The sequence below is a fragment of the Caenorhabditis remanei genome, chromosome I (assembly GCF_010183535.1).
Source record: "Caenorhabditis remanei strain PX506 chromosome I, whole genome shotgun sequence".
In the NCBI taxonomy this organism is placed as follows: Eukaryota; Metazoa; Nematoda; class Chromadorea; order Rhabditida; family Rhabditidae; genus Caenorhabditis; species Caenorhabditis remanei.
This window is the reverse complement of record NC_071328.1, coordinates 111,727-133,157: the sequence shown is the minus strand read 5'-3', so window position 1 is coordinate 133,157 and position 21,431 is coordinate 111,727. Positions and strand designations below refer to the sequence as shown.

Below are 21,431 nucleotides of genomic sequence, written 5' to 3'. Positions count from 1 at the left end.
CCTTTTTCTTGTTATTTTTGTTATTGGACGCCTCTGCTTGACCTACCTTCACCACACATCAACTTCCTAAGCACTTCCTATCATGAGAATTTCACATGAGAAGGGTATCAAGGTTGCACGGGAATTTCATATATGTATTCGGTTATCCGAAAATTTTATGAATCCGTACACGTCTGTGTGTCCGAATGTCCACGTCATGCTCAGTTGAAATTCACATGATTTCCACCAACCCAATGTTTGCTCTCCGTTCGACATGGAGGATCATGAAAATGAGGGAAAATGATGTTTTTATTTGCTCATTTTTATGTGTAATGGGAAGACTCTGAGAAAACCGGAGTGTTGGTAAAAGAGACGGAAATTAGAGAAAAATAAAGGGATATAAACAAAAAAAATTACTAGAAAATCGGTTACAGGAAGAAAACACGGGATATTGACAATGAGCTGAAGAATTGAGAATCTTGAAAATTGGAATGAAAGACAAGGGGTAACCCTGTGAACGAGCGTAATTAGGTGTCAAGATGTAGATTAAAAATAATTTGAAGGTAATTAGAGAAAGTTATTTGCCTGTTATCAGCCAACAAGATCAAACTTTCAAATTCTCTCCTAAAAATAGGGGGTTTTTGACTAACATTAAATAGAATAAATTCAGAAAATACAAAAATATCAATTTACAAGTTCTTTCAACCTATGTATCTCCAGCTCCCGGCTCCTCGGATTGACTTGGCCGATGCTCTACTACAATAGGCTCCGGTGAAGAAACGCTACGCTTTCGACGAATTTCCGGAACGATTCGGTTGGAATGACGTTTCGGGCAACACAGTCCAGTTGCATACCAGAACATGGACCTAGAACGAAAGGAGTTTGTGTTAGTCTACATTTTTGTAATTGATAACTTTTTGAAAAACCCCAAGTTATGAACTTACCACAAAATATGTCCAACTGTAAACCACAAAGCCATATTATATCCAATAAAGCTCAACAATTCATAAATATTTGGATCCTTTGATACCAGAATCTCTGTGGTTCTCATTGTGGAGTACTCGAGAACTAGGCGGGAGACGTAGTCCTAAATGGCAAAAATAAACATGAAGATACTCAGACCTACTCTCTGACAAACAAATGTCTTACCTGCGTTGTTCTATACTCTTCCGGTAGATCATAGCCTTCAATAGTTCCGGGGTACGAGGTGATCAAACAACTTCTATGATTATCATTCCGACACTTTTTGGCGTCATCATAACCGGGAAGATCTTTTGGAATATCCTCATCCCAATTTTCAACACGAGTTAGGTCAATGTAACGACGAGCACAGTTGTCATATGCGTCTACGCTGCATACATTGGTTTGACTGACACGGAGAAGGAAGTCTCTGAATTTTTATTTATCCTACTGTATTTTTCTTTTTCGTGTTAAATTATCTCGTCAAGATTCTTACCTATACGCAGCGGGATCATAATGCAAAAGCTCGGCCATCAATGGGTGACAAGTACAGTATCTCATGACCAGCATCATATTGCACATCAAATAATTTGTGTCATTATGCTTAAAAGCGTGCTCATCACTTCTACGGGCATCTCCTAATGCGTAGCCACAAGATGTTCGACGGATGTCTGCTTTTTTCTGAAAACCAAATGAACCTGTTTTTGAATTTTACAAAAAACTTACCGTTTTCTTCATTTGGAGTCTGACACCTCTCTTGTCCATTAGTCTTATGGGGTTCTCTAATTCGGTGGCCATTCTCATGACATCACTTCCATCTTCTCGGAGATATACATCAACTCCGGGATGAGTGGGGACATAGGTGGAGAACCAGGAGTTTCGGGTCATCTGCATAGCTAGCATAAATTAGAAATGAATGAATTATATACCTGGAATGTGATAGAAAATTGTCTATTTATCCCCGTTGAATTTTGCCACATTGTTGAATCTCGCCAAACCCAGCACAACCCATTCGTACTAGGAATCAATGAGAGTAAATTCCGACAACAATCAAAAGAGGACAACTGAATTCCTTGATAACTACAAGAGTTAATAACTGATTGACACTGATATTGCATATTCTGGATTGTTTGATTCCGAGTTGATTGGGTAATGTATTGTAGTACAGTATTCTGTCCTTGATTCATAAAATCTGCAGCTGGGGCTGTGTAGTCCGCTGCTTCTCGGAGTGAAGGGTTAGTCCATTCTAGAAGATAACGGAGTGCGGAATCTTGACGGAGGTTCACATTAACATTGTTGAGACCATCTTGGGAAAACGGCATACGATTACAGATGATGAGGGCAGGAATGAATAGTTGGTCATCGTGGACACTGGAAATTGAAGCTCATTGAATTGTTTTACAAATGAAAACTCACGTTTTAGTTTCGGTCTTCTCAGTTTGCGAAGCTGTCCGAAATATGAAGTATAGACTGTGAAGGACAAAAAGAGCAATACAAGAGCAGAGAAGAAAGAGGAAAAAGAGTCCACCGAACAGACGGCGGATCAACATTCTGGAAATTAAAAGTTTAGTAAAAAGAAAAAGGTAAAAGTAAATTAACGGTTAGAAAAAACGAGAGCGTCAGTATTTACTCGTGCTGAATGTCAGAGGAAGATAATGAGCACTAATTGAACACTATCGGCAGAAAATATCAGAATTGTTCAAAATTTGGTAGACATTTTTGGAATGTCTCGTTTTAAAGACTAACATTTGCATTCGTGTGAGCGTTTGCAGATTTGATTATTAACATAAAAAATTCTAAGTTTTAAAAGAAAATAGTATAAGAAAATAGAAAAGGAACACTGCATCTTAGACATTGAAATTTCTTTCTCCTCATAGTTTAGCCTCCTTTCAAGAGAGCAGGTGCCTAGATTTGCCGGAAACCCCTCCAATTATGGGTTTGCATTTCATTTCTTGTGGAAGTGGGAGAATATAAATCTAAACAGGATTAAGAAATTGGGACCTCTTATTCCATAGTAGTTTCTCAAGAATTTAGAATTTAGATTTCCAAAAAAGCAAATAAGCAAAAAGTTGTGAAACTTTCCAAAAGAAGTAATAATTGCGGACCCCCACCTAGAAGCTTGGGGGGTCAGAAGCATTCTCGCTGCGTCTCTCAGTCTCTCCTACTATTTCGCGGCGACGGACTCTTCAAAAGGTTGTAAGGTTGTCTCCATAGAAACATTTTGGACCCGTCTCTCTTCTTCTTCCTTGAAGGGAAATTTCTTTCATGAAGAAATAGGGGAGGAGGACAAGGAGGTCCGTCATTATTCAGGAAGGTAAGCGTTTTTTGAGAAAGAGGAAAGAGACTTGGCATAGCGCCATGTTTTGAGATAGGAGTAAAGGATACCAGAAGCATGGGTGATAGGATTGATTGGATTTTTAAAGAATGTTCGTGGGCAAGGTTGTGCGTCAAACTTGTCAAAACTGTGTTAAAGCGATAATGACTGACAAACTGAAGAAAATATAATATTTTCAAAATAGATCCTCTAAGAAAGAAAGTTCTGGAATGCGGAACAAGTGTGGGTGAGTAGACACTGGACACTGGCTACTCAAAATAAATGAAGCGGAATGAAAAAAGTAAGTGTTTGGTGGTCCAAGTTTTTGAACACGCCCCTTGGCAATCGGATACACTATTATACTATCAATAATTACCGATTCGTATAGACTTGTACAACGAGATTGTTAGCAATTCGTACAATTTCTATTGTTTGATCAAAATTAATTTCTGAGTGTGGCGGTCAAGACTAAAATAAGGGATAAGGCCTGAGTAGCCACCTCATATCTGGTTTCATTCCATTTCTACTATACACCTTTTCTTCGAAAATTTTATTTAGGCTCATTACTTATTCGTAATAGGTTAGAAGGTATTGCACAACCAGTAGTAGTGCAAAATGAGTGGCAGGTGTAATATTTGTATAGTAAAAATTACTATTTTTGTTGGGGAAGAAGAACGGACCATGTTAAGAGAAAGAGGGGGCCCGGTGGGAGTTTGATTGGCCTGATTTGAATTTATCTTTCACATATTTACAGGCATAAGAGGTTGCGACATTGATAAAACGTTGCCAAAACTGAAAATTCTATATTTTTGATTTCAAAACACCAAAATTTGGCAAAATGGGACTTTAAAATTATATTTGAGCTGTCAAAACCTGCTAGTTTCCATTAATTGCTTTCAACCAGGGATAATCATCAAGATGGAAAATTCTTGAACACATTTTTCTATATTTTAACGGGTTTACAGAAACTATCAAAATGATCAAACATTGTTTTAAGAGGGTTTTCTGTTTTTTCAGACCGACCAAGCTCGAAAATACTGTATTTGATCTATATCAACTATGAGACCATCCCGCGGAATTTATAACAAATTAGACCATTCAATCTCATGGGACCACTCCACGGTCTCTCATCCTTCGAGAAAGAACTGCAAGGGAATTTTTGGTCTACCGTCATAAAACTTCATTTTTGAGAGAATTGCAGGTCTATAGCCTTGTTTGATAATGTTGAAAAATGAAGAAATCCAATAGACATTTACGAAATAAAAATGAAAATTGACATTTTGACATTTTGACCTGAAATAATACCTGAAACCTGGATTATTTTCTATTTTTTCAGAACTTTTAAAATGGAAAATTTAATGATTATCTCTCTGATCGGTTCGAATCTGAATTACTAAAATGAGTAGCTTATAATGACGATTCATTGTATTTTTGTCACTTCTGTTTAGGTCAGTCATCATTTTATCACTTAAATGAATTGTTTCTTTTCGACCATCTCTCGGTCATATTACAGGCAGTTTTTCTTGATATCGTCTCCCAGTAACGTCTGTTTGTCCAGATGTCTCACAATATTTCATCAACACGATTCTCCCATCTTACGTCACGTCATAACCCGTTCAATCCATTTAATCCTTCTTCCTCTTTCCGACTCTTGGGTAATCCTCACCCCTCCACCACTCGAGATATAAAAGATGTTCGAATGACGTCATACGACCCCCGACAAAACGATGGACGGGTCAAGAACGCCTGTGTGTTCTTAGCACCTCCCGAGAGCAATGTTTCATTGAAAAAGACAGAGGATGGAAAGAAAACAAACACTAATAATAATAGATATGGATGGATACAAAAAGAGGGGGAATAGAGAGAGTTTTTGGAGGGCAAAAGACAAAAGAACACGAACGGGCGAAAAGAGTAATTGGAGAACGGGTTTGGGTGCAATCTGATGCTTTTCATGTGGTCACTTCTTTGAGATTTGAGTTTCGCAGGTCCGTTAGCTGCTTTTGAAGATTGACATTGGAACTGTGAGCATTTGATTTCCAACAAAAAAAGCAGTTCCGGATTTTCCCATGGTACACAACCAGATTGGCAAGAGACTGACGAAAAATGATGTAATATCCTGAGCATTGTAATAATGAGGTGTGGATGAGAGAATATGGTGTCACATTTTAGATTAGTTACAGTTGTTATGTGCTTTTTCGGGGTAATTAAATTGAGAGACCCATTTTTGTATGTAGATAATGAATTTAAAAAAAAACTCTATTTTACAATTGTAATAGCAAACTAAAAAAACCAATTTTCAAATGCATAACTAGCTTTTGATTGAATTTGAAGTATAATCAAAAATTAGACATTTTCGGAAAAAGAACTCTGAAAGTTCCAAAATTTCGTTCAAAACATTAACTCATCAAAAAATCACAACAAATTTTCTGATGTTTGAATTTTTTGTAAATTCAAAACTGTATCAAAATGACGTTTCCTGTTTACCATCTGTGTTTTGCCTCGTCGAATTTTCTTTCTCAGATCTTATCTGTGTATGCTGAACTGTTCTTTACGGTATTGAATTTCTTTCTTTACATCTGCCTATCCGGATGTCCACAGTTCATACATCCGCTTATTTTTTATTTTTCAAATTTTCCTTCTTATCATTCAGACCAATACCTTTTTTGTAAACATATCTTTACTATTAACAAACGCAAACGGCTGTATGTTTGTGTGTCTGTCGCCGATCCTACCGCCCTTCCTACTGAACCGATTTTCTTCAAATTTGGACCGAAAGATCAGAAATTTTCTCTTAATGATGCCCGTCTATTTTTTTAGTTAGTATAGGTCTCGACTAGGTCACTAGGTAAAAAAAAGTGGTTTTCAAGCCTTTCAGTGGCTTTTGTTTCCGAAATAGGGAAATAGGAGTTCACGGGGGAAATAATTATAGAACATTTTCATTCTTCAAATGAATTCATTTCTTCAAATTTTCAACACGGGTGGTGTAGAAAAAGAGGTTGAGCAGCCGTTAGGCTGCGTTAACCGACTGGTTACAAAAACGAATGCAATATTTCAAAATCCCTCCAATACGAAATTTCATATAAAACGTACTAGAATAGATTGGAAACCTCCATTACTCCAAATAAATTTTCCAATTTCCTTTCTTTCTTCTGCCAAACCCTTTGTTTCCTTTTCCACTAGTATATATGGAATATTTAAGTCACATCCAGAGTCATACGACTTTCTTCCCCGTTAGTCTCATTAGACATCTAAATCGGAACAAGTACAACGTTTCGCAGCCTACTAACTCACCCTATAGTTTAGTTTCCGGTCTTTTTAAAGAAACAATTTAAAGAGGCGGAACTGAGACGGATTTTGGTTTTTGGAAAATCTAGCTAGAAAAACCAAGAAGACTAATGAGGTAGTGACTTAACGAAATAGGAAATGGCTGATTCAGGCTGAATTCTAGACTAGATGTTTCTTGCCGGAATAAAGATAGGAGGTTTCCTATACTTTAGTTTCTCTATCATTCTTCTCTTTCATTTTTTTCTTTTCCCCTTGTCAAGTACCATATGTTACATTACTGCATTCACTACTTCTCCCTGTTGTTTTTCCTTGTTGATTTTTTCTCCCCTCCTCTTCTTCTCGAAAGATTGGACGGCGAGCACGAAAAACACAAACCAATTGATCTCTAGTAGATCTGATCACTTATTTTCCCTCGGATTGCGGGAAGCTGGTTTTCAGAATGCTATTGTTAGGGATATTAGTTTTCGGGAGGATAAAGACAACTGAGTTTTCAGCTTTCTTCTTCAAACTCTCTATAGTATGATTAGGAAGCTGAAACTGTGATAAAGATTGTGAAACGCATTTTCAAATTTTACAGCTGAAATTAAATTTTAAGCTGCTTCCCTCGAACCTCTCCGCTCCGCCTCCTCATCCGAAACCTTACCTCAAAGGAGCCGCTCTCCCCGTTGTCCTCTGTGGCGCAACGGTTGTGTCGCAGGTTATCAATTTGAGAGACCCTGGTTCGGTTCCTGCCGGAAGCAGCTGATTTTTGAGAGCAAGCGATGAATGTAAAAACGGATTACCTGTTCTGAAAAAAATGAATTCAAACTTCTTCCCATGAGCTTGCTTTTTTATTTCTTTTGTATTTTTTGAGGAATTATTTGTTAGTTATTCTAGAATACTTTGTTCAAAAAGAAATAAATTTGAAATCTTTCGACGGCAAACTTTATACTTTTACAGCTATCGCAGTTTTTCACCTGATTTAAGAAAACTGCGAAAATCTCGTTTCTCGATAAAAATTTAGCTAGCTTCCAAGCCACCAGTTTACACCAACTAGTCCTGAATCGCTTTACTTTTCAACAACTCGTTCGTGCTCTCTGGTTTATAGTCTTGTTTATCCCCGTCATGACGCCTGGTCTTCTGCTCCAGAGGGGCTCACTGAGCAGACACCTAGACTCCTCTCCCCAAAACAAAACAAAATATTCTCATTCTTCTATTTGGACATTCAAAATATGGTAATATAGGAGATAGTTACGCGCTTCCTCTGTTTCTTCAAACAATAGTGGTTGTTCATAATGGGCAAAGACGGGGCTGTTCCTCTCTTTGCTTCGGAAAAGAAGAAACAAACCAGACTCTGTGTCTCTCACTCTCTGCGTCTCTAGCCCCCGCTACAGTATCTCTCTCCTCGAAAAAAAGAGAAACCGAGTGTAGGTCATGAGGGCTAAGACCACATGATTCCCTCAAGGTTTCTGCGTCTCCATACTCTCTAGTCACCCGCGGGGAGTGACCACGCCCACTTTTCCTTTCGTCCGTTCTCTGAAGTGTATGTGCTTCTTCGCCATTCACTTGGTTTGATGTTTCGGACTACTTTTATCATTTTAGTTTTCTCGCCTTCTTGGTATTCAATTATTTTTTATTTCAGCTTGTCCAACCTCATCACTCGAAAACATGTTCCGTGCAATCTTCGACGCCTTCAATTTCACCTCAACCACCACTGAGGATTCAGAAGATGCGCCATCAGTCACACAAACACAAAACGAGAACATTGATGAGGATGGATGGGTGAACTTCACGCATCCAGAAGACGGGGATGACACCTTCGCCATCGTCGAGAATCCCGAGATTATGGAGATGGATGAGATGACGATGGACGATGAAATCGAGACGGGGACCACGTTGGGACGACCGGAACTCGAAGCGATCAAGCGACGAGAGAAACTGAATTTGGCTAAAGCAAAGACCGCTTTTAGGAATCATTTGGAGTCAGTGGTAAGTTTAGAAATAGTTGAATAAGTAGAAACTAGCTTTTCATTTCTATCCCATTTTTCACACATCCCGGACTACTGTACCAAATCCAGCCGACTGTCAATAGCTCTATATTTGGTCCAGGGGTTTTCGTTTGCGGATTAGATTATTGTGACAGATATGACGTCATAGGGTATAGACAAGACTGGGATTGATTTTGCAATTAGATAGCTTTTTTGGATTTTGCAGTTTAAAGGGAAGAGTACGCAATAGATATTTGTGAAAAATGGAAACCGCTCTTAGTCATTTTACTATTTTTTTCGTTTTCCAGATGTTTGCCGATCCAAAATCTGGAAAAGACGTGCGAACCACTAAGACTACTCATGGTTCGACCCATTCTGGCGTCTCGAACTCATCCAATTCAATTCGCCGCCTCAATACCCAATCCCAACGATCGAAGAAGTCTTCTGGAAAGAGCAACGATCGTAAAACTCACCGAGTCTCCGATCTTCAACTCACTGAAGCTTAAAAAAAAACTTCAACCCCAATTGAGCTGGTCTCAACAGAGAAACTTTATTTTGTATATTTCGTTTAGTGTGTCTAGATCTGTAATTTCTTCTCCTTCCTAGACCATTTTATGTAAAATTTTCTGTAAATTCTCATGCAAACTTATCCACTTTTCTATTATGTATTTTCCTTCTTCTCAAAATCTCCCGCAACAAAAAAATCCCGAAAACTCTTTCATCAATCAATCATCACAAAAAAATTTCTGTGCCACTTGCCTTATGTATTTTTTCTTTTTTTCTCTGCTTCTCTCAATTCTCTTAAACTAAAAAATAATAAAAAGAATCGGGAAACAAAAATTGGTTTTTTTTTCGTTTTTGATTGACGATGGAGAGAAAAAGAACATTCATCAATCTTTGGGAATGGGATTTTTTCCAGGCTTTTTGCTTTTTTATTGACTGCGTTCCTTCAAGATTTTCGGTCGGTCTTCACGATTTTTTTTTGAAAAAAATCAGAATTAATACGATCCTTACAGACTTCGAGACGACAAAGAGAACAAACCTTATTATTCTAATCACCTGTATGCTGATAATCACGTGAACTCAATTCATTGTAATATTTTGGACGGGCCGATGATGTCATTGGGTCGAGAAACACACATACACTTTGGACCCCATTTTTTTGTGTGGGGTGTCAGGAGTCAGTTGGCATGCCGAAAGGTGTAAAGGGGCTCCGGTCAGAAGGTCTAGTTTGTAGTCTGAGAAATAAGACGCCAAGGAAGTGGAATTTTAAGAGGTGAAGGCAATGATAAGAAAATTGATTTTGAATTTTGATAAAATTTCGAGTATGACGGCCATATTGTTGATTTGAAGAATTCAAAAGTATTAACGGCTATTATAAAGCTCACCGCTATTGAAGCATCGCCAGCTATCGAAATAGAAATGTAGTTTGATTTTTACAACACAAATTTGATCCAAATTCAAATATATTTCTCCAAAATTTAAATGTATTCATTTCCTTCGTCAGAGGAGACACTCTTATGTGCACTAGTATAAGAACAGATGTGCAAAATGCAAACAAAACGAGAGCCCCTCTCTATTATTCTTTATTGGTCATTTTGGAGTCAGTTGGGGGAGAGGAGAGAGGAATGAATTATGATCTGCCACGTGGGATGGAATTAGCATGCCAAATCGCAAGATGTCGAATTTATTTCTTTTGAGTTTTAAAAAGAAAAAATTATCTTAAAATTACAGAATCTACTCTCTATGACATAGAACTCTTTTCGATACCAAGACAACTTTTGTTTTTTTTTGTGTTTCCGCTCTCTCTGGCTGCTCCCGGTTCATCACGCTGGAATTTTTTCTCCGAAAAAACAAAACAATGCCAATTAGATGTAATAAACCACTTAAGGATGTCAAAAGAGTGTAATTATTACATCATTAGAGGAAAACGAGAAAACAATTTCTCTTCTCGATTTTCCTCGAGACGAGGTAGGTTTCTATGGATGATGTAATGTCATGCCTATGTGACCTTTTTTCCATGAAAAAAAAAACAAATAAAAGGGAAGGAATAAGGGGCAAAAGAGACGGCATAAGGTGACGGCGTGTTTTGATGTCAATGAGAATAGAAAGGCCAAGACATGGGAAATATTATAGATGGGTTTTTGATAATCTGGAAATATTGAATCAGTCACCGAGTGACGACCCAGAATTGATTTGTAGCAATATGATATGAAGTTGTTTTCGAAATTTAAAATATTGACAAAATGCTAGACACTAGCTTGTAAGCTTATTGAGTTAAATATTTTACAGACGATAAACTGACTAAAACTAGGAAATTATCCCTAAAATCACCTGTTAGAAATTGTCACGCAGCTGAAAAAATTGTTCTAATACGTTTACAGTTCTTTTCAGACCCACAAATCTCAAAAATATGGTATTTGACCTGATTCTAATACATGATCATCCCGCGGAAATGCGAACGAATTTAATGCTCATTTAATATCACCCAATGTGTGTCTAAAAAAATAAAGCACAAGATTTGATCTACCTACTCTACACGGTGTTCCAATTAGAGCGCATCTGCAAATTATAAAAATGCAAACTTATTTTTTGCACTGAAAACACTGTTTATCTGCTCTTTTGTTTTTGTTTCGAATTTTTCTCAATTTCTGCAACTACAGTCTGATAGAGTGGCTGAATACCTACCATTTGAGCACAAGTTGAAAAAATTTGTCATTTCCGAAACCTGTTTTTTATTGCCCTCTACAAAGTTCACATTATGGGAAAATCAGGATAAACAATTTTTATTTGAATTTATCATATTTTTGAACGTTTCGTAAAAACCGTTTGAATTTTCTCTGGTCCCCTATTGACCATCCGACTTCCTGTTATTCTTTCCTAAAATAAGCACCCAATCTGTTTCTGGTTCACATCATGCATTCATTGTGATTAATTGCCATCTCTCCCTGTGTTTGATCTCTCTGTCTGCCCCCTCTCTCTTCTCAATTACTCTGAGCACCTGTCCCAGTGGGTCACCGCCTCTCTTGAGACATTGGACATAAGGCAACATGTCCGGGACAGACGAAAAAAAGGGGACAAGTTACGCGTGTCCAGGACAACCATAAGTAATTATATCGGTGGACGATGGTGTGAAGAAAAAAGAAAGAGATAGAACAGCAGATATAGGTTTTCCAGTGAGAAATTAGAAAAGGAATCACAAGGTTTGGGTGTGATAACCAGTTACTGCAAGTTTAACGAAATATTTTTTTTTGAAAACTGTGATCGAAAAGTCTTCAAATACAAAAAGATCAAAAAAATGATATGAGTATTTCAAAAGCAAAAATTAAAATTGCGATACGGTACACAACTTCATATTCTTATGTTCTCATCCAACTTGAATATTTGCTCACCAAAGTATATTTGTTGGATATATAGTTTAAACCCCTAACCCCTAAGAGATCTCGCAGGTGCATACATCAAACAGGATTACTTAATACCATTTCTTTTGTAGGCAGGGAGGAACTATTGGCGGTGAGGTTCAAATGAGTTTTGCCACAAGGGATTATTGAGATCGCATGAACTTATTTGTAGCGAAAATCTCAACTCTTCAAAATGGTTTTTTTCTGCGCGCTCGTTTGAATTTCTGGTATTATTATCTCATAATAATTAACTTTGCGGTTCACATTTTGAGACTATATCCGACCTGCACTCATATTCTGACAATAAAAAAGTGTGAAGAAGGGAAGCATATGCTTATGTTTTTATGGGAAGAATTGAAATCTGCGGTTCGAAAAACCGATGAACGGGATTTTGAGTGAAGACGAATGTTTTCGGAGCGCGCCTAAAGCGCGACAGCTTGGAAAGTAACTATTCGAATGAATAAGAAACTTGAAACCAGTAAATTCCGTGACCTTTCCCAACATTTCCAGAAACATAAAACTTCCACGTGTTCTTTCCATACCCATTAGTTAAATTTTAAATTTTAAAATATTCATTTTTCTTTTCTCATCACTTCCATCACAAAATACGAAGATGAATCTATTGTCATTCTTGTTGTTCATCGCCATCTTTCAATTTTCAACAGTCAATACAAGAAGATCGAAAAAACATTGGCCACAAGATTTCAACGTAACAAGTTTGGACACGTGGCAAACGATGAAAAAATATTTTGCGACGGTGCCGAAAAAGTGAGTTTTTCAACGCTCAGAAATTTTGTAGTCTATGTATATATATTTTTTAATTCCAGCGAAGAAGAAGATCATATCAACGTTCCTATTCAATATCGAGTGATTGGAGTGCGGTATTCAAACGGTACCACCGATATTGATCGTTCCCACTACTTACGGCCTATTCTTGCTTTTATTGTAAAACCGAAAGGGTGAGCGTGGTTTTTTTAGTCTGAGAAATGTCATATTATCAAAACTAATTTGTTCAAAAGAAATGCACTTCCAGATACATCTTCAATTTGGCTAAATGCTATGTTGTGCTCATAGTAATGTTACTGATCGTTCTTGTTGCATACACTTCCCATGGAATGTTTAGATCGTCAGTTACAGTACATGGTAATCTGGATATTAACATTTTTTAACAATGACAATTGTTTTTCAGTGAAAGACTTGCATGATGAAAATAATCCGCCCAGAGAATGTCCGGTTGCACTCACATTAAACCTTAGAACGAAAAGAGAAGGAAAAACTCCCACTGGTAATGTTTTAAATAGTTTTGAAAAAAAGCAAACAAAGATTTTTTCAGATGTACATAAGGAAAAACTTGTTTTGGCGGCCATACAGTGATAAATAAACTCAAAAAATGATCTCAAACCTTTGTTTGCTCGAAAAATAAATGGTTAGACCTATTTTTTACAAAAAGTGTTTTTTACTTGTACAAATGTGAAAGAAGCCCACTGTTCCCATAGTGTGTCAATCGCAATGTAGGAAGTGTTTGTTCTGATTTGCCACACTTTTTCGTTTTAATACTGTTCGCTTCAATTCTTTATAAGACGACTCTTACTGTAGTTTTGCCAACTTTTTGCGACGAAATTTTATAATTTACGGTTTGTAAGCAGAACGCGTAATTCTCGGCTAGAACTTTTTTCGACAGTTCATTTTTGAAATTTTTGTAATTAATTTTAACTTATTGCACATTGCACGATCTCTTAGTACCCGTAAAAAACTGCAAGGAAATTTTTGAGAAAATTGCATGTCTACAAATTTATTTTGTGTCCAGAAACATTTTGAAATTAGAAACACTCGCAGTATAAGTTTTCAATTTCTCAATTCCTCACTTTCTCAATTCTTTATGACTGTGAATTTTTAAAACTAGTTTCAACAGTTATAGAAGGTATTCCTGCGTTTCTCCTCTCAAGGCGGATTATGGTTGTGTCGATGACCTTACCCTCTAAAAACCTATTCCGTTCGTGTTTTTTTTTCTGGCAACAGTTTTCCTCTTTTGCCTCACCATTGGAGAGACTCAGGACAACAAACGAAACGCGCGCGGGCCGCGTTGCCCTCGTCGACACAGAATTCCCACTAGCAGTGAATATTGCTCAGTATAAATACACGTGAAATAGGGAAATAGTTGAATCGATCGTTCTTTTTTGGAGACTGGAATGTTCTTTGATTAGCCTCGTACTTATTATCTTTTATTTACAAATAGAAAATTCAGTTGCAAAAATAATTTCGTATTTCAGTGGGAACTTGGGTAGAACGTCTACTGGATGAATGACAGCGAATGATTGTTTATTCAAATACAAGGATGGGTGGGTTCTTTTTTGAATTATGGAGAAAGAAATGAAAAGTTTTAATATAAAAACTATATACATTTTTGTTTTTTGGAGAGAAAAACAACTTTAGATTTTCAGATATAAGTCTTTAGACTTCCAGATAAAGGTTTTTGTTCAGCAAGAAAAATAGCTCAAACTGTAATTTTTTGTATTACGAAAAGGTTTCTATCGAATAAACAAACAGACCGTTTTTATCAGTTAGAGAATAATTTTAGAAAGAGAGTGTTGAACAAAACAAGTTAAAACGGAAAACAATCTCAAAAAAGTTACTTTAAAAGTTATAATTTTTAAGAAGATTTGGAATGGTTTGAATTGTAAAAAAGCCTCAAAATTCTAAATTAAAGAAAGTTGAAACGCAAAAAAATTGTGATCGAAATTGTGATTGACTAATGAGAGGGCACCCTCGTTTATTACAACGCCTAGCTGGCGGCCGCGCTCTCGGGTGGGTAGCTCAGTCGGTTGCGGCTTTACCCATGCGCGTCTGGTTATGAGTTCGGGGCCCACAGAGCAATTACTAACCGAACATTGAGCCAATTTTTTTTGTTGAGTTCTCTCCTCCTGTAAATGAGTAAACAAAAAGAGATCCTGAGAAAAGAGAAGTTTTTGTAAAAATTTGAACGTCGAGTGCGCGAAAGTTTGCTTTGGCACTGTCCCAAAAGCCTACCGTAACCTTTACACTCGCGTTTATCAGTAGAGCGCGTCAGATCTAAGGCATTTAAAATATTTTTTTAGGTATATCCTCTTGGAAGACTTGGAATCTTGGTACTCCCATGGCTTTGTCACTGCACAGGATAGAATCCAGATTTTCCAGGGAACGGTATCAGTGAACTATAAAATCAGTGAGTTCATCACATCATGCTCTCGTTTTTGAACAACTCAATTCCTAGGCGCCTTGATGATGCTCTACGGCGATCGGTTCCCATTCCGAAGGATACCGAAAAACGGAGTAGACCCACTGGTTGCATGCTCGTCTAGTGGAGATGTGCGAGAAGAAAATGATAAGGATGTTTCTCCATCCACTAGCCCTCTCATGCCGCCACCTCGGGCACCTTCCCCTATCATCCAGAATTCATTTCCACCCAAGAAATTGGGCGGTGCATTTGGTGCTAAACACGGGGCGAATTCTGTTTCAGCTCCCAAAGAAGTCACTCAGCGGAACCCATCATTTTCTTCAGAAGCCATTGATAGACCCCCACGACCGCCTCAGAATAAAATAATGGAAGATTCGAATTGGCAGTACCGAGACTATCCGTTGTATAATGTGGACGATGAGCCAGATGATGATCAAAAAATTACTGGTAAGATATTACATAAGCTATTTTTTTATAACAGTAAATTATTTATTAATCAATGAAACCATTTCCTTTCTTTGCAGGTAACGATGTAATTGATGAAATGAGAAAACTGAAAGAATTGGCTCCTCTCAATGAGTATCCCAAAGGAGATTTTGACTATTTCGTTTTCCTTCACCGTAAAAACTACCGGAGAACCGGCCTGAAACCTTCTGTTGTAAGTTATCCTTGTCTGAGATAAGGCTGAAAACTGAAGCTTTCAAATTTCAGGCAATCTGTCGTCTCTGCAATTACACACCCTTCAGTGGTCATTTGTTCCTGAAACATTTGTTCAATGAAGATCACATTCAAGCTTTGTCTAAGTACATGATATCAAAAAGTTCATTCCAATTTTGGGAGGATCACTTTGATCAGTATAAACAACAAGCTTCCGGCAGGGGTTATGAGCCTACGGAAACTAAATCAACATTTATGAAAGGAAAACCAAGTAAGAGTGTGCGAGAAATTAAACATTGTACAAAACTATCATATTTTGGGAACTCACTAGTTTATCTAAAAACGAACTTCACTTACTATAAAATAGCAGTGTCTTGAATTTTTAGATTCTTATAGTTCTTGATCGAAACTTTCAATACGTTTTTTGTTCAATTTTTGGTTTTTTCAGCTGCGGATTTCTTCCCCACCATTCCATTATTCTCATCTGACGTGAGCACTGATATTCCAAAGCTCGATCCATCTATTGTGTCTACACTATTATCCCTAGCAGCTGACTGGCAATGGCGAGAAGACCAAACCTATTTGCCTAAATATTACAAATCAGTAACGATTCCGGTAACTTCCTTTTCTCGAATTTGTTTAAACTTTCTTCATCCATTCAGACATTTTGTGATGTTTGTCAAGAAGAGGTAGAATGGCACAAGACACGGTTCACAAAACATATAATATCCGAAAAACATCTCAGTGGCTTAACAGGAATATCTCGGAAAGAACTAAACTTCTGGGTAAATATTTTGACCTTGGAAGGTAAAGAAACCAAGCTCCGTCATACGGATAGAACGAGAATATTGGAATTTAGAAGTATGTTAAAAATCACCAATATGCATTCAACTTTATTGATTTTCAGATCCCCGTCCAATCCCATTAATCGATTTCAAACTAGAATCGCCTCTTCTAGAAGGTTGGTATTTCTTGTGGGATCCTGTTGATTCAGAATGCTAAAAACTGAATTTCAGAAAGAATGCGAGCTTCTAGAATTAAAGAATTAGAAACTATTTTTAATAAAATAGATAGAAAAAGAGCGAACGAGTCGGTATCTGGAATGCTTGACGCATCAGGCAACTCACTAAATCAAGATATCGCTTGTTTTGCATGTGATCTACCGAGAAACCACTTCAAAACACAGTTGCACTTAGTGGATCACCTCTTTACGGAGAAACATTTGAATTATGTGAGTTGCAAGATGAAAGATTGGTTTTCTTTCTATTTTTCAATCATTCTAGCTTCGAGTCATTGGTTTTTCTGAAAAAGCGTTCCTCTGGTGGAAGAAATTTTTGAGTGTTTTCCCAACCGTTAGTATTCCATCCCAGCAACCTACTGCTGCTCAAGATCCTCCAACCAAAAATATATCTGGGAGTGAGTGAAATGTTTAAGTTTCTAATTTTTCAATGCAATTACGGCACATTTATTCAGATATTCCACGTGTTCCGCTATTAGATTTTCCACTCGATGGCGCTAAGAAATCAACCCGTAAGTTTTTTGTTGAGTCGAGCTTTAAATTCAGCTAAAAAGTTTTCAGAGCAAGAATTCGTTTTGAGCATTCGAACTATGGTATCTTCCCTAAAAAGCTCAGGAAAAGGAATTGCGACGAATAAAGTAACTGGGTAATTAGAACATTCACTAATCGTTTTTCTAACATTTTAGATCGTCAACTGGAAATGTGCATACTGTTGTTCTAAAAAGCAACCAAGCATAATATTGAGAACGGAACTCGAAGCTTTCCAACATATTGTGTCACAGAAGCATTTGGAAAAAGTAATAAAAAAAAGCCGAAGCTTCAATTAATAATTGCTTCCAGATGAAATTCGTTGGTGCTTTGGACGATTTGAATTACTGGAAGAAGCAGGTTATCGATATTAATTCTGTTATAAATGAAAAAACCGTTATTCCGTCAAGTAAGCTATTTCCTCTGCAGAAGATTCTAACTGACCCGATTTCAGACGTGCCACGAGTCCCTATGCTAGACCGGATTTCGCCAAACGCGAAATTCATCCCGTTAAATAAGGAATTATTATTACATCTCATGAAATATAGAGACAAGTTCGAAGGAAAATATTTGGAGAGAGCAAAGGCTATGGTATCAGAACTTTTATTTTATTGCCAAGTGTTTAATTTTTAAATTTTTAAGAAAATCAATTGGAGATGCACGTTTTGTAGAGAGCCAGGAGTTGCAACGTTTTTCTCATATAAACTGTACGCCTACTATCACATTCTTCTACCCCAGCATTGGAAAAATGTGAGACATTCGGATAATTGAAAGCACAAACAATATTCTATTTTAAGATGGGTAGCAAAACAACGAAGGAAGATCTGGCCTATTGGACTGATTGGGTGAAAGCAATATTTTCCCCAAGCTATACAATGCCGCAAAAAATACCTGCAACATTCAAAGAACCTCCCAAAAAAGTTGGAGCACAATTGCTACTTCAAAGTGAGTCATTATATTCAATCTCTATGCATTCGAAAAGTTTAAGATAACCCACGTGCGGCATTGATTGATGACATGCCGAAAGGAGCAGTGGCTGTTTCAAGTAAGTTCAATTACTGAATTAAACAAAAAAAATTTGTACTTTTAGAAGAAAAATTCAATGAAATGCTCAACGAGTGTCAACGAAAGTTCAAAAGTGGTGGAAAAGCAATGTTAATTGATAGGGCTTCAGTAAGTTCTTGTTCATTCACATACTCTAGCATTTATATTGTTTTAGGTAGTTACCCACTGGAACTGCTCATTCTGCAGTACGAGCACAAAAAAATTCTCGTTGAGCAATCAACTGGACGCATTTTGTCATATTGTTAAAGAAAGTCACCGGGAAAAGGTATTTTACAAACATTCAAAGTACTTGAAACCAAAAAACTTATTTCAGATGCAATACACCGCATGTCTATCAGATCTGGAGTACTGGAAGACATGGGTTGACAAGTTATACGCTAAACATGTAGTAGGAAGTGTTCCGGTACAAAAACCAACGGAAGTGAAAACAAGTGAGTTCAGGCTAGACCTGCTCCACTTAACTTGGATTCCGGTTTTCAGATAATCCCCGAATCCCACTTCTGGATAAACCACGCAACTTAGATTACAGTATGACACGTATGTTTTTTTAATGGACTATGAGCATTATTTGATTGTAGTGTTTTAATGCGTCCAGATGTCTCGATAACTTGCCCAGTAAGCGTTACAGTGCCATGGGTGGTGTTAAACAAGAGAGGAGTCAACACTTTTTGTTCCATTTTTCTTTATAACCTTTTTGGGAACCTGGGAAATCCAATTCCTAAATTGTATGTATTCTTTCCGGGTATTTTGTTTACAGCTACGCTTTTTTACCTAGACAACCAAGGTTTAAGATTTAGTTCCTCATATAATCTATTCTGTTTTTATTAATTCTTTTTTAATTTCAGAATCTGTCTATTTAACTCGATACAATGCAATCCAAACCAAACTCCGATCTCTGAAATCCAACAAAGCCACTGATCAGAAAGTGGACTGTACTTGTTATTATTGCCCAGGTGGTCCGAAAATGTTTACAATCTATGAAGTGATGTTACATGTTTTCGACGGGAGACATTTCTCATATGTAAGTTTTCTTGGTGTATTCTTCCAACTTATATTTTTAAATTTCAGATTCACTGTTTGGGTTTACCTTCTGACTTTGAGTATTTCGATGATCTGATTAAAACTATGCCAAGCAATGTCACCCCACCAGTAGAAGTGGTTCACGCTCAATGTATGATGAGTTTTGCAAATGATGCGACACCGAAAATTAGCAGACCATCCCCGAGACCTGCACCGTCTGTGACAACAACAATTACTGCAAGACCACCTGTATCGTCGACGAAAACGCTCCGTGAGTTATTTTGGTAACCGAGTACGGGAAATTAGTAATTTGGGCTTGTGATAGAGTGCATCAAAACAATTTAAAAACATGCTCTTACTAGCATGCCAAGTAAATTTGATACTATATAGCTAAAACTTCATAGCAAAAAAAGTTAATATTAATGCATGGCGGCATAATTTGAGTCATGACTGATATTTATAATCTTTCAGCAATATCAGTAGTCAATCCAGTTTGTGCAACCACATCTGTAGAATCTGCAATCCGTGCCTGCACATATCCACTGTTTTGTTTGAAACCATTCAATAGAACCTCTAAGGATTCAACGTGTCCTGGACCCACAAATCGACAAATCGAGTTTATCAGGAAAACTACTGTCCGAGAGTACACACCACACATGCAAATGTTTGCGACACCGGTATTTTTTGATCACGCTTCAAGTATTCCAATAAACAAATAATTTTCAGACAAAATGCAGTGTCTGTAACGTGGTTATGTCTAACTGGTCATTGATACAAGTCGCCACTCACGCATTTTCTGTGGATCATTTGAACCAGGTTAGATTGACGAAGCTTTTAATAGTTCGCAATTTTTAATTCCAGTTGAAATCTAGTGGATCTGCGTTTTATACAGAAGACTTTGAATGGTGGATAAATAAATTGAACCAAACAACTTTTCTACGTGTTCCTTATACTCCGTCTCAGCCTACGAATTGTTACTTGGGTGGTTTGAAGAAAGTGACCCGTTATTCTATGCAGTCTTTGGGAGGTAAGACTCAGAGGGAATGCCAATGTTAGCTTTCTATAGTGAGGCAAGCTTTCGATATCTGAAGCGTGCTCGAAGTGTCAAATGTAAATTTAAAACATATTTTCTGTTTATACATAATGAAACTTTTGTTGAATACATAATGAAAATTATTTTTTCAGATTCAATTCATTTGACCGAGACGGAACAAGCATGGATTGCCAACGTCGCTGAGAGTAAACTAGAAAATCCTAATACTATGGTGGGAATAATGATAAAGGTAACGAGTCATTGATATATCAATAGCGATCACATCTTTTTTTCAGTTCGGCTGCTGTGTCCACTGTAATCTTTGGTTCTTAAAACCTTTGGATGCTATCCATCACTTTCTCTCCGATCAACATTTCGCAAAAGTAAAGGGCCACTGCTCTTATGACCAGAGACAGGTCAATAGCATTTTGGATATTGTAAAAAACAACCAAAAAGATTCTAAGAAGTGAGTCATTTTGTAAAAAAAAAGTTAGTCTAAATTGTTGATTTCCAGATGCTCTATCATGTGAGGGAGCAGTCATACTGCTGTGCTTTCCACTTTTTGAATACACAACTGATTTGGTTGTGAGCTGAACGTTTGGATTGGCTGGGATTCGGAAATATTTTCTGACATTTTTTCATATTGGTTTTTGTAGAAATAAAGTTTACAAGACAGAAAGTTCCGGGAAGTTCTTTTAAAGTTCAAAGAGGACGGGAAGACAATGAACAAGTTTCGAGACAAGAACGATTGAACAGGTTTCGCTTTAAAAGGGCAACATTTTGTAGACGTCGTATGTGATCTGATAATGATAAGACGGGAATTCTCGAGGTGGTGAGAACAGGACACACAGATGGAGTTTGTAATAAAACGGATGCGTGAATTTGCATAGAAAAATGATAAAATGTGAAGAGTGGAAAGGAAATAACAATTGTTTAAATGCTCAAGAGATTGGTGAGTACATTCATTTATCAAAAAAACCAGTTGACTCA

General features: G+C 37.1%; 5 protein-coding genes across 5 annotated transcripts; 3 read left to right on the top strand and 2 right to left on the bottom strand.

The window, feature by feature from the left end:
• Nucleotides 1-685: 685 nt before the first annotated feature.
• On the bottom strand, nt 686-2,489 carry GCK72_000020 (uncharacterized protein; the record flags this gene model as incomplete). The annotated part of the gene is made up of 7 exons (XM_053722223.1): nt 686-845; nt 924-1,066; nt 1,129-1,369; nt 1,436-1,620; nt 1,666-1,827; nt 2,037-2,310; nt 2,356-2,489. The coding sequence occupies 7 exons, from the start codon at nt 2,487-2,489 to the stop codon at nt 686-688; spliced, it is 1,299 nt and encodes a 432-aa protein (XP_053590868.1).
• A 5,650-nt stretch (nt 2,490-8,139) lies between these two features.
• Nucleotides 8,140-9,628, bottom strand: GCK72_000018 (uncharacterized protein; the record flags this gene model as incomplete). The annotated part of the gene is made up of 2 exons (XM_053722222.1): nt 8,140-8,465; nt 9,565-9,628. The coding sequence occupies 2 exons, from the start codon at nt 9,626-9,628 to the stop codon at nt 8,140-8,142; spliced, it is 390 nt and encodes a 129-aa protein (XP_053590867.1).
• On the top strand, nt 8,186-9,011 carry GCK72_000019 (uncharacterized protein; the record flags this gene model as incomplete). Its single annotated transcript, XM_003100588.2, has 2 exons — nt 8,186-8,506; nt 8,814-9,011. The coding sequence occupies 2 exons, from the start codon at nt 8,186-8,188 to the stop codon at nt 9,009-9,011; spliced, it is 519 nt and encodes a 172-aa protein (XP_003100636.2).
• Nucleotides 9,629-12,519: 2,891 nt separating the features above from the next.
• Nucleotides 12,520-13,280, top strand: GCK72_000017 (uncharacterized protein; the record flags this gene model as incomplete). Its single annotated transcript, XM_003100606.1, has 5 exons — nt 12,520-12,674; nt 12,734-12,865; nt 12,940-13,049; nt 13,096-13,191; nt 13,240-13,280. The coding sequence occupies 5 exons, from the start codon at nt 12,520-12,522 to the stop codon at nt 13,278-13,280; spliced, it is 534 nt and encodes a 177-aa protein (XP_003100654.1).
• Nucleotides 13,281-14,207: 927 nt separating this feature from the next.
• GCK72_000016 (uncharacterized protein) lies at nt 14,208-20,911 on the top strand (the record flags this gene model as incomplete). Its single annotated transcript, XM_053722221.1, has 29 exons — nt 14,208-14,245; nt 15,002-15,108; nt 15,157-15,567; nt 15,645-15,778; nt 15,832-16,048; nt 16,226-16,392; nt 16,440-16,638; nt 16,685-16,738; nt 16,794-17,008; nt 17,061-17,193; nt 17,251-17,307; nt 17,357-17,433; nt 17,482-17,592; nt 17,636-17,732; nt 17,778-17,914; nt 17,966-18,073; nt 18,121-18,268; nt 18,312-18,368; nt 18,414-18,496; nt 18,543-18,653; nt 18,702-18,819; nt 18,869-18,925; nt 19,234-19,409; nt 19,457-19,679; nt 19,880-20,085; nt 20,135-20,224; nt 20,270-20,435; nt 20,594-20,691; nt 20,738-20,911. The coding sequence occupies 29 exons, from the start codon at nt 14,208-14,210 to the stop codon at nt 20,909-20,911; spliced, it is 3,969 nt and encodes a 1,322-aa protein (XP_053590866.1).
• Between the last annotated feature and the right edge of the window lie 520 nt (nt 20,912-21,431).